This window comes from Lingula anatina, chromosome 1, assembly GCF_051362555.1.
Source record: "Lingula anatina isolate TDL-2025a chromosome 1, LinAna3.0, whole genome shotgun sequence".
Lineage (NCBI taxonomy): Eukaryota > Metazoa > Brachiopoda > Lingulata > Lingulida > Lingulidae > Lingula > Lingula anatina.
Window position 1 is genome coordinate 24,020,153 of NC_141767.1, and position 12,125 is coordinate 24,032,277.

The following is a 12,125-nucleotide window of genomic DNA, read 5'->3' on the forward strand; positions in this document are numbered from 1 at the left end:
CTTAAAAAAGGCAAATCTACCACTTCTAAAATATCTCAAGTATCTCCAGCCAAATGCCATTAACCATACATGCCCAATGAAGAATGTAAACATATTTACTACCTGAGTGCATTTTATAATTGGAGACATCACATTTTAGATCTAGACCGATTTAACTATCAAACTAGGCCATTCAAAATGTAATGACAGATTGAACTTGCAGGATTTTCTACTACTTGTTCACTAAAGACAAACAACATCAAGTGGCCCTGACCAACTGCTATCCTTGGCAAATATAAGATCTTGAATACCAAAATTTATGACATGACACATCTTTTTCCCTTTTCATGTGCAGACAGATGTGTCTGTACATATAGCTGTTGCCTGTGTCTGTCGTCGTTATCATGCACTTTCAGTGTTATTACTATATTAAAATCTGTTTTGTGCTTTTTTATTCATTTATGCAATTTCTTTCACAAATTTTGTAGCACCTTAATTCATGCATTTTTTTTCTTTCTGAATTTCTTGGCTCCCGCCTCAAAGTCATCTTTGGTCAGTCTGTATCCCCAATGCTGTAAGGTCTGCCTCACTACAGGTGACACAGCAAAATTATCATAGCTACAACCAGTGTTAACACATTTGGATATAAGGTTCCCCTTCCATCGTCCAGTCTGACCAGCACACCTCAACCAGCGTCCAATCTGCCGGGCATCATCTACAGTCCGCCTCCCTTGGTAAAACCTAAAATTGTTGTGCAAACACTGTTAAACACTAAACAAGTTTTGACTATTCTGACTGTCAATTATTTGCAATGATAATAGATATTGAAAATAAGAGTACATATTTACATCATTTCTTTTTGTTACTGATGGGTGTGACACATTTATTAAATCATTTCTCCAAACATTTTATTGTAAATCACATTGTGATCATGATCACACTGACAACAAGACATTTTACCTGCAGTACCATTGGAACCAACCATATGGATCTTGTTTATGCATCCATCCACTACTCTCCCACATCTCAAGACTTCCACCACATTTCACTTTATAGGTGTTCACTTTCTCACTGTAAGTTGGAGAAGACACCTGCAAATCATTTAGTTAAACAAAAAAAAATTAATTGTCATAGGCATTAAGTAAGCATAGGCATTTTGTGGGACAATATAAAGATGAAATAACTGAAAAGATGCTATATCTATCTGGGCACTTATTAAAGAATACTGATAATGTTGCATGATGGTAAACTTACTCAAAAAACAGCAATGGCACTGTTCTAGACACAGACAAAACTACACCTACCTGCTTTCCGATATTGAGTCCTGCAAGCCAGTCTGATGGAAGTTCTTTCCAAACTCCTGAGTAACTTTTACCTACATTTAAATAAACTCAATTTATAGCCATGTTAACTGTGAAATGAAATGATTCTATTTACAGCTTAGGGTTATGGTAGCAATTTTTTTGGTGTTAGACAAATAACAACCTTTCAACCAAATTTGTGAAATATAAATATTTTAAGCAAAAGTAAATAATTTACAAAACTCCTCAATAATCATCAATACTTCAGCTAGACTTTTGAAGACACTTGTTACTGTGTTATACTTTGTAGCTACATGTACCTTTGACAATTATACAATTATTGCTTTTCTGTCTTTAATCACTATACTCACCTGTTACAGATGACTTGATAGGTCTGAAATATGTCCCTCCAAAGCTCCCAGCTTGAAGAACTTCTTTTGGTGTCATGTTTGGTTGAAATTCAGGCCAATCTTCAAACACAAGCACATCTTTTTTGTTTCTTGTAGGCAATGGGGCTGTGAAGCTTATTTCTCCAACAGTCTAGATAAATGAAAATAAAAACTTCATTCCTGTTTCTTTAAAGTATCACAACAGAGTGAAATACATATTATGTCATTTCAACAGCTTAATATACTTCCATTGATTTTTGTAAATGTTCTTTATTGAAATGTGACAAAACGCAAGAAAGAGAAGGAGTTCAAGTTTATAGTAAAAGAGTACCAGTATATACTAGTATAACAAAGAGATAAATGAACTTACCTCCTGGTTGGTTTTAGGGTCTAATTCTTTTGGATAAGGTCCTTTGTTCTTAGTTATTCCTGTGCTCCTACTTGCACCCTTGCTCACACTGGTGGTATCTGAGATTTTCCGTTTCTTTGCCTTTGTCTCACTGCTTGGTGGAGCTCTGGGCTTTTCTGAGAGTTTCCTCTTTTGTGGCATATTGCAGATCTGAGTGACGAAAGGGGAACTGTATTTAAATTCTGCAAACATTATAAAAATAGCAATGAATTTCACAAAGTAAAATCAATTTGAAATGAGTAGGTAAAAATCTGCTTAGTTTTAAAATTGAATGCAAGCATTGGTACCCAACTAAGCGAAGCCTTTGAAATAAATATTCCTCCACAAACTTCTTCAGTGGGTCACATTTGGGTAGGTTTCATATAATTAAACTGATCTGGACTTTTACTTACATATTATTTATAAATATTATCACAGTCTACACGAGTGTATCTACTGGGCCTACTGCTACAGTTGGTACGTGTATCGTTTACAATGTTCCACAAAATTTCAAAGTAGTACAACTCACCTTTGATACAAGACACCGAAATCTTCCTAGTTGCTAAACTTGCACTACCGTTGCTCTTATTAAGGTTAGAGTGTGTACATTTGGTGCTAGCATTTATCTCATAAACTTCTTAGTTTACATAACAGCAGTGAAAATAATGGGAGGTGAAGGTCATTTGAAGTTGCTCCTAAGAATCTCCCTGGTAAAAACGATAAAAAGATATGCCGAACTAGAAAACGATGCTTTTTTAACAAAATAAGGCCAACTATACAGACGGTAGTAGTATCAGACCAAATGCTGAGATCTATATAAGTTAAAACAACATGAACTTGTGTGTGTAAGTTGATTCAAATACTCCCGCAAATGTTTTGCACAGGCTCCCTATGGAGGCTGCCATATTTGAGCTTCGAAATGAAAATGGATAGATTTATCACTATACATATTTTGTAAATTGAATCTATACTTATTCAGAGCACAGACTTTCATAACAAGGGTATATTATTACTGTAATCTTGAATAAAATTATCCAAATATCCCAATATTTAAAAAATAACTTCACAAAGGCATCTAACCATCCTGCTTTCGCACCACATTGATATTGATCTCGCGAGAGCTTTCAATGCTGACGTTGTTTTTAGCAAAATGGCTGGCATGAAGTTTGAGTACGACGAGAAAGGAGGAACTTTTTATTATTTCCTCCTTTCATTCTGCGCTTTGATTGTGATACCAGCCACCTATTATTTATGGCCTAGAAAGACAAAGAAAGGTAACGTTCAGACAATAGTAATTTTGACAGATGTATAATTAGTAAAGTATTGAAGGGTAAGCAGTCAGCGTGCTTTGCTTGTCCATATGTGTACTATCTGTAAGTGTTACTGGTAGAAGTAACGCTTTACTTGTGGCCTTTAATATTTTGTGAAGTTTTAAACAGTTGTATCTTCACATATTTAGATCAACAAAAATACTCGTTAACAATCGGACTCGAAGGCATATCAATTCCCCTTCATTTTTGATCGTGAACGTTTTGACATTAAAATTTATTAATACAAAGTTATAACATGTTACATAGACCTTTGCACCAATGTCACAAATCGAAACTACCAGAAAGTTCAGAAGCAGACACTGGAATGTACAGCACCAATCCTTTTGTTGCAGTAGTTTGGCATGAGGATGCTGTCAGGGATAAGGTTTTTCTGATTATTGGCAGGTTTCTGACTTTTTGGGAGCTAAATATATATCAAGCAGCCCCCTTGACTCCACACTGTACTTTCTGACTTCACTATATGGAAGTGTCATCCCTGGGTTGTATATTATCATTAAAGCTTTTTTTCCACCTCTGTATTTTTGTATGGCACAAAATTAATGTGTTAGCGCTTCTCTTGACAATTTTTGTTAAGTATACCTCAAAAAGTGTAAATTGATGACCAGTTTACACATCCACCGTGATAGGGAGGGAATATGCCATTGAGTCTGATTATTAATGGAGGATCTTCTGTTATACTTTATAATGTCAAATATCATCTAAAATGTCCTACTATGTCACCAAGGATAGTATGTTATTTTTAATCACCTGAGCTTATCTTTAGTAATGAACAGTGTAACATATTCGTGTTCCTGTTATTATCTATTAGAATCTTTGAATAAATTATCACTATATGAAATGGACATCAACTGAGATAGATAATATGATGATGGCAGTTAGTGAGGTCATACAAGACTAGTGTGAGAGTCTGCCTAAAGCAGGGGTTAAAATGTATGTACTGACAATGTCATCTTAGGGCTCATTCCCAATGAAACTATCAATCTTCATAGATCGATCCAACTTCGCAGGGACACTTTTTTGTTTCCACTTGTATTCGTATAATCACCAGCTTTTCTGTGTTCTACTCGGTGACAAATACTGTTTAGATTAATGAGACTCCTGGACGATTTCGAATGATACCCATTTGGAAATATCTGTATTCATTCACCTTTGGAGTAAATGTATTAAGTTAATGATTTTTTTGTGAAGGATTTAATGATTTTTGACAGTTGTTTTAAATTGTACTGTTTAAATTCATCATAAAGCAGTTATGCACACTTATAATTTTCAATAATTTGCACTTTTATTTAGATGATGAAAAATCCAAAAGGCAATGTTATTGTGAGCCGTGTTTGTTAAAAAGGACCCATGTAAACAGCAAAGATTCCTATAGCAACTTGAAAAAAAGAGCCACGTGAGTATTCAACTTTTAAGGATTGTTATGTGTAATTTTGAAAGTCAATTTTATCCTATTTGTCTAGATGTTTTATATGGTTGGCTGAAGTTTAATATATTTTACATCAAAATCCAATCTATATATATTTACCTCAAAATCCAATCGTATCATGATGATTTATGTTCCTAGTGGCTGTAGTAATGTTTAAACCTATTACAATAAGTTTTCATCTCTTTATGTTTCAATTCTTATTTGTTTTAGCCAAGTGGTGCTGATTATTGGATGGGTGATACTGATTTTTCTAGCATACAAAGTTTCAACTCTTGAATTGGATCATGTTGAGTATGATCCATTTGTTGAGTTAGAAATTGACAGGGTAAGTTTTGAACTTGCAAAAGATAATTCAGTATAAGAGTTTGTAACAATTTTGCATTGTGAGTCTTTCTGCATCCCTCTATCATGCACACCTTTGAGCTCATATATTCAGACTGAATCACAAGTTCATTTCATAAACAAAGTTTTGTTTTGTATTTTAGGAAGCTAGTCAAGGTGAAATTAAAAAAGCATACCGTAAACTTAGTTTAAAGTATCATCCTGACAAGGAAGGAGGGGACCCTCACAAATTCATGAGGATTGCAAAAGCTTATGCAGCGTAAGGGAAAATTTGCATTTTGTCCAAATTACATTTTCATGGTACTTTGCCTTTAAGAGTTTGTTTGTGTGAATTATTCATCGATATAAAAAACCTACTTATTTTGAACACTAAATCCTTTGTCCTAACCAAAAAGGCAACTTAAGAGGATGTGGATGGAGTAATAATTTGTTTCCTTATTTGCAATTTTTTTTGAAACAGTCTAACAGATGAAGAATCCAGAAACAATTGGATGTTGCATGGCAATCCTGATGGACCTGGAGGTAGGCACAGTTGGTTTTTAAGTGGAGTCATTGAATATCAATGAGCACTATTACATAAATTTGTAAGACTTGTTTGAATTACAGTGCACATTATTTTCTAAAGTAAAGGACTTTAAACTCACAAAAAAGATAGTAATGACAATGAACATGTTGCAAATGTTGCATTAATTTTTTTGTAGTATTTACAAACTTTGTACATTTTATATACATTAGTATTAATCCATTCTTCTTATTACACAAGTGTACGCATGTAGAATTCAAAGATGCAATTTATAAAAGAAATTGATTCAAATTTCAGCCACTCAGTTTGGTATAGCTTTACCGAAGTGGATTGTAGAGAAAGAGAATTCCATATGGGTAAGCATTGATCACTTTGCAAATTTCAAAAAGTGGAGGAGGGTGGATTACATTGTGCGCAGATATGATAAGAATTTCTATTAAATCTAAGTAATGGCTGGATTTATTCCATTATTTTTACATTAATAGACTATTATTGTTTAGATTAATTGCAATAATTTATTGTAATTTTCAGGTTTTGGCCCTTTATGGATTGGCATTTATTATAATCCTACCTATAGTTGTGGTAAGTGGTGTATAGTGTAACATTTTCAGATGAGACAAGAAAACAAATTAACATTTTAAGAAGACTTCCTCATTTATTTTCTTAACTAAATTTAATTACTTAAAGTGTCCGGTAAGATCTCCCACTGTCCATTTCCTTTCACTGTAGATATTTCCTCATCTTTCTACCCCTTCTATAGGGAAACTTTTGTCACCAGTACAGTCATGTGTATGTTGTGGTTTCTTCCAGGGCACATGGTGGTACAAATCTATCAAGTTCAGTGCAGACCAGATTCTGCTGGATACGACACAACTTTACTTGTTCTTCTTCCACAAGACTCCAAACATGATCATTAGGAGTGAGTTTTTAGTTGCATTTTTATATAATAAAAAAATTTAATGATTTTTGTGTTGAAATGCTTTGTCAGCAGAATTTTACTATTTCTAAATGTTTAAAACTTTAGAAATTTATCTTATAGGATCAGTTTTAAAATCCATGTACCTGCCTTCATTCTTATCAGCTTACACCCTCGCCCAAGTCCAAGTTTTTTTATATGCCATTGGATTTGCCAATGTTTGTTTACAAATGAATTGCATTCCTTAATTTGAATACATTCCCAGTTCATAATTAGACTGATTGCCCCACACAATTACAGTTTGCAATAGTTCTTTGGTGATTCCTCTTAATATATATTTTATAAATGATTGTTGCTTTCCTTTTCAGGGGTAATTATGATATTAGCTGGTTCCTTTGAGTTTGAAAAAAGTCACAACAATGAGATAGTGGAAAGACCCAGTGACAATGAAGAGCTGCCTCCTGTAAGTAATGTAACAGACATCCAGGTTGTCAAGTGAATGATCATTTGTATCAGTTTTGAATTCCAAGTAATTAAATGTTGTATTTTTTATGTCATAGTGTCTTGTTGTGATTCTCTTTTATTTTTTTTTCTCTGTAGCTTATGAAGTATCTCCCTAACCTCCAAGAAAAGAACAAGGAGAAGCCACTGTGTTTCCCGTACAGTGTCAAAGCCAGGATATTACTGCATGCACATTTTTCCAGATTGGAACTTCCACGTAACACCTTGGAATTAGGTAAGGTGATAAGAATATTGTGAATCAACTTATCTTAAGTAAATTCCTTTGCATTTAAATGTAGTGCAATGGACTGAATTTCTGTATTTTATCATGGAAATAAATGTTGGGAGATGTTTTTGAATTTGAATTTAATTTCACTTTTGATGCTTCATACAATAAAATACTGATGTCTGTGTTTTTTCAGATAAAAATTATATATTGAAGAAGTGCCCATATTTAGTTAATGAAATGGTGAACACAGTAGCCCAGCTGGTAGCCCTGGCTTATGCAGGGAGAGGTAAGAGATTGAACATTACCTCAATAAATAACTTATATGCCATTCATGTTTTAAGATGTAGAAGGCCAGGTATTGGAGCTGTGGCATTCATGGTTTAAACCATCGATGGTTGACGGATGTTATTGGAGTAGCTGCTGTCACATTAGAGATTTTCATGTCTGTCAAAAAATAGTGTTGTTGAAGTGTTTTAAAGTGACACATTTAGGAATTTTAATGCATGTCAATCACTGGAGTACTTTTAAATCAATACAGGAAAGTGCTTTGTGCCAGTAATTTCAACACCGCTATATAGAACATAAAAATGTTGATAACAACCAGTGTTTGTAATGCTTGCACAAATCATAATTGTGTGGCATTACATGATATCTTAGAAAGTGTCCACATTTGATTTTGGTAACATTTTATTTTCATTTCTAGCTCAACACCTACCCAGGCTGGAGACAGTGGAGAATGTGATGAAGGTCAGCCAGATGCTAGTCCAGGCTCTGTGGGAGACGAAGAGTCCTCTCCTGCAGCTGCCACATATTAGTGAAGATATGCTAAAACATTTTGTCACACGTAAGGTGAGTATAAGGGCTCATGGTTACTAAATTACACCTGTCTTACACATTGTGACAGAACACTAAAAATATAATGATATTTATTTTTTGTTTTGGTGTATAGCTAAGGTTCAAGATAAAGTCAAGTTCATACTGTGATTTTGTGGTTCTGGTCCTTTGCATATTGCATATTTAATTAAGTCTAAAATAAGTGTAGGATTTGGGCTACAATTAAAATCGTAACAATAAATTCATGAACAAAAAAATCAAAACAAGATGTATTTTCATTTCAGAGAAACATTAGATCTATAAAACAGTTTGCAAGCATGAATGAAGAAGACAGGCGCTTACTTCTGCGCACTTTGTCAGACAGTGAATACAGAGATGTTATGAACGTCTGCGCCCAAATGCCACATATTGACTTAACAATTAAATCTGAAGTTATTGATGAAGAAGACTCCTCCATCACAGCAGGGTCTATAGTAACAGCTACTGTAACTCTTGTAAGAAAGAACATAGAGGAAATGTTCAATATTGATGGGGGTGAAGAGGAAGAGGACGGGGAGGAAAAAGAAGAAGGTCAAGAAAATGATAATGAGGAAGAAGAGGATCAAGAAGATGAAGAAAACAAAGAAGCAAATGAGGTCAGTCCTGCTGAAATTTCATATTTTCTTTAATTAAGCTTTCAAAGTTATTTTGAATTTGATTTAAGAAAAAGTTTTTTGTTGCATGTGAAAAGCATTTGCAAAGTGGTGAGTTTTGTTTTTATTGATATACTAGGTGACAGATTCACCAAAAAGGAAAACTAAACCTTGGGAAAAGCAACAGAAAAAGAAGAAGGGTAAAGGTGGGGGTAAAAACAAGAAGAAAGCTCCTAAACAACCATACAAAAGACCAGTTGCTACCAATGGAAATGCTCCAGGACAAGGAGATCAAAACACAGGTGTATCTAGTGAAGTGAGTAGACTTTGTTCAACTTGTATGCCATGTGTACAGGCAGACCAAAGTCTCAAGCCAATAATTCTGGGATTTATGTTTTAAGTAGCATTTTGCTGCATTGGATGCAGTTGCTTTTTGTTCTTTCTTTCTTTCCTAATTCAATATTATAATTTGTTTGTAAGTGTGACCATTTAATCTTTCTAAGGTGGGGTAAGAGTGAATATGCAACATGCTCTCATACGTTATTACTTGTTAACTAGGGTGTTGAAGATGTACCCAAGAAACCCAAGAAGGAGAAGAACAGCGATAGAGAGGATGGGTCAGAGAGTGAAAATGAAAGTGATAGTGATGTCAGCGGAGGAGAAAATGAAAAAGATGAGAATGAGGACAGTCACAAAGAGGGAGGAGAGGACGATGATGAGGACCCAGAATGGATGAAGAAGTTCCAGAAACAAGCCAAGAAGGAAAACTCCCTGGAAACCAAATCAAAAATCTCGCATTCTGTTCATTGTCCATATTTCCCATTGGTAAGGAGTATGATGTAATGGTAAACATATTTTGCCACATTGTATGTTGATGTTGCATTTTTAAAAATTTATCACATGCTGTATTTATTAGTCTTTACAGTTTTTCTTTTCACACCTTACCCCTTTACCTTTCTTAGTTTCTCTTTTCATTATGCCAAAATTACTTAAAAATAGGTTTTGTTTATTTAATTTAGATTGATAAGCATGTTCTCAAAATTTTTTAAGATGTATGGTATGTATTTCTATTCTTTCCAGGACAAACAAGAGTACTGGTGGCTGTATGTGGCAGACAGGAAGAACCACCAGCTGATCACAGCTCCTGTCCTGGTGACAAGTCTAAGAGATACAGAAGAGGTAGATTGTGAACTCTCTCTGAACCAACCCTCTGAATTTGCACTGTTCACATTTGAAAGAAAGTAGTTTGTTATGGCCATGATTTATGAGTATTATATAAATTTAAGAAACAAAAAGATCTGAATTTACAGGAGTTGCATGTTAAGCTGTAAAGCTGACCATTTTACCATATCCTGCAAAAGATTGCTGCCTAACTTACAGCTTTATATTTTGCAATTAACCATTTTCACTTATTCTTTATTTCCCCCTAGCTCCAAATCACCTTCAAAGCTCCGGACAAGCCTGGCATTTATCAGTTCTCAGTGAACTTGAGATCAGACTCCTACATGGACTTTGACATTACCCAGAACATTAAGGTTGATATATTTTACTTAATCATTATTTTAGGGGTTTTTTCCTATACTTTTGTATAAATGGGCAGTAAATCTGCTGTTTGATATTTGTATGAACCACAGGACCAGGTTCAACATTTAGACATAGAGACATTTGATTTGAATCTAAAGTTATCTTTGTGTTTATTCTTATTAGGAGTGACTGATAAATCCCATAAAGACACAAGGATTATGTTTTTTTACAATCTATTCTAGCTTGATGTAAAGGAGGCCAAGAAGATTGAGAATCATCCTCAGTGGGATATTTCTGATGAGGAAGATGAGAACAAGGATGATGAAGATGAGGATGTCACCGACTCCGAGGCTTCCTCTGAAGAGGATTCCGATGAGGAATAAATGGCTGATCCTCAGCATTTAAAAAAAAATGAGAAATTTTATAGATTAAATTGTTGCTCAGACAAGAATTTTTTTCTCATTGGTACAAGTATGATGAGAAAGCAGGGTGATAAAAGGAAGAGTCTGAAATGTTTGTGTATGGAACCAGTAACATTTTCTTGATGAAATGGTTGAAAGTCATACATAAGAATGAAGAAGTTGATAATGCTTTCATAGAACCGAAGGCAAAATTAATCTCGAAATAGAGGATCAAAGCATGTTTTCACTTGTAGTGGTGAGCAAGTTTTGTTTGCTTCTGACCCATGTGGGCCAGCATAAAATTCTTTGTAAAACATATTTTGATTTAGAAAAGAAAAGTTGGAGATTATATTGCAAGCTTGAACATTGTTTTTCTTTACAACAAAATTTGAATTGCCACAAGCTTGCATTATTCTGTAATATATTGTAATGAAATCTTATGTCTCACATAGTTTTGAGGCAACATTGGACAGATGATTTGTCAACAACAGATCAGTATCAGTTACTTATTGTACATATTAACGGTAACATTAATCATTCATAACATAGCAGCTGTAATTTTAATAGTTTATTCAAAGGGAACTGCGTCAAACTTTATGTAATGTTTTAAAAAGGATGGGCTGCAATGATAATTATTAACTTAATAAACTTGTTCATCATATTCAAGCTACCTAGATATACAAAATTGATTTCATTTGAATTATGATATAATTTGTTTAAAGAATCTCCTTTTGCTTAAGTCACTTCAGACATCGAGATATCATATATTTGCCCATCCATTCCACATAGAAAATATGGATTTAAATGTTATTTACACAGGTCAGCATCGGGTTTATTTTGATATAAAAAACAGTGTTATCCTAGAAGTGGTGCACAATAATGAAGGTGCATTCTTGTAACATTTTCACATTTTAGTTGCCCATCAAGTGGCCATCACATGGCCAAAGTATATTTTAAGAAGAAACTTGACCATTAGTTAGAAGAACCTTGATCATTAGTCGGTATAATTAACAGATAAAAATGGGTCAGTGCTTGATATTACTAGTGAAAGGTATGACATATTGTTTCTTGGTAGATGGTAATCTATTTATTCAGTGCATTGTATTCCTGTCAATGCCGAAGACAGTTCAAATGCAAATAAATTGTATTATTTTTGGCAAAGCTACTTGATACTGGTATTTGAGTTGCTTTATTGTCTTAGGGATATTTATAGGTATATCATTCTTTAAAATCTACCCGATTTTCATGGGGTCGCCTGTCCAAAATGGAAATTTATCAGTTTCTTTCCACCAACAGATCATGCGCAAACATAAGACATTTTTCTGTATTCTACCTTTAAATATTTGTGATTAGAATAGACATTCTTGTTATTGATATTGTGCAGGCTACGATTCAGAACTAAAAATGAC

General features: G+C 34.1%; 2 protein-coding genes across 4 annotated transcripts; one reads left to right on the top strand and one right to left on the bottom strand.

Annotated features, from left to right (window-relative positions):
* Positions 1-77: 77 nt before the first annotated feature.
* Positions 78-3,227, bottom strand: LOC106152097 (uncharacterized). 3 transcript variants are annotated; one of them, XM_013525587.2, is made up of 7 exons: positions 3,138-3,227; positions 2,587-2,764; positions 2,040-2,260; positions 1,652-1,820; positions 1,284-1,354; positions 940-1,070; positions 78-720 (listed from the first exon to the last, which is right to left on the bottom strand). In XM_013525587.2, the coding sequence occupies exons 3-7, from the start codon at positions 2,217-2,219 to the stop codon at positions 477-479; spliced, it is 795 nt and encodes a 264-aa protein (XP_013381041.2). In that variant the 5' UTR covers positions 2,220-2,260; positions 2,587-2,764; positions 3,138-3,227; the 3' UTR covers positions 78-476. The 3 variants fall into 3 exon arrangements, with proteins under 3 accessions (XP_013381041.2, XP_013381044.2, XP_013381040.2); XM_013525590.2 differs by lacking the exon at positions 3,138-3,227 and having other exon boundaries at positions 2,040-2,228; positions 2,587-2,979; XM_013525586.2 differs by lacking the exon at positions 3,138-3,227 and having other exon boundaries at positions 2,587-2,979.
* On the top strand, positions 3,168-11,881 carry LOC106152096 (translocation protein SEC63 homolog). The gene is made up of 18 exons (XM_013525585.2): positions 3,168-3,331; positions 4,679-4,781; positions 5,025-5,139; positions 5,300-5,415; positions 5,617-5,678; positions 5,977-6,035; positions 6,211-6,261; positions 6,490-6,598; positions 6,964-7,058; positions 7,196-7,331; positions 7,519-7,611; positions 8,029-8,174; positions 8,444-8,794; positions 8,931-9,107; positions 9,350-9,616; positions 9,872-9,970; positions 10,222-10,326; positions 10,558-11,881. Exons 1-18 carry the CDS (start codon positions 3,208-3,210, stop codon positions 10,696-10,698), a joined length of 2,349 nt encoding a protein of 782 aa, XP_013381039.1. The 5' UTR covers positions 3,168-3,207; the 3' UTR covers positions 10,699-11,881.
* The last annotated feature ends 244 nt before the right edge of the window (positions 11,882-12,125 follow it).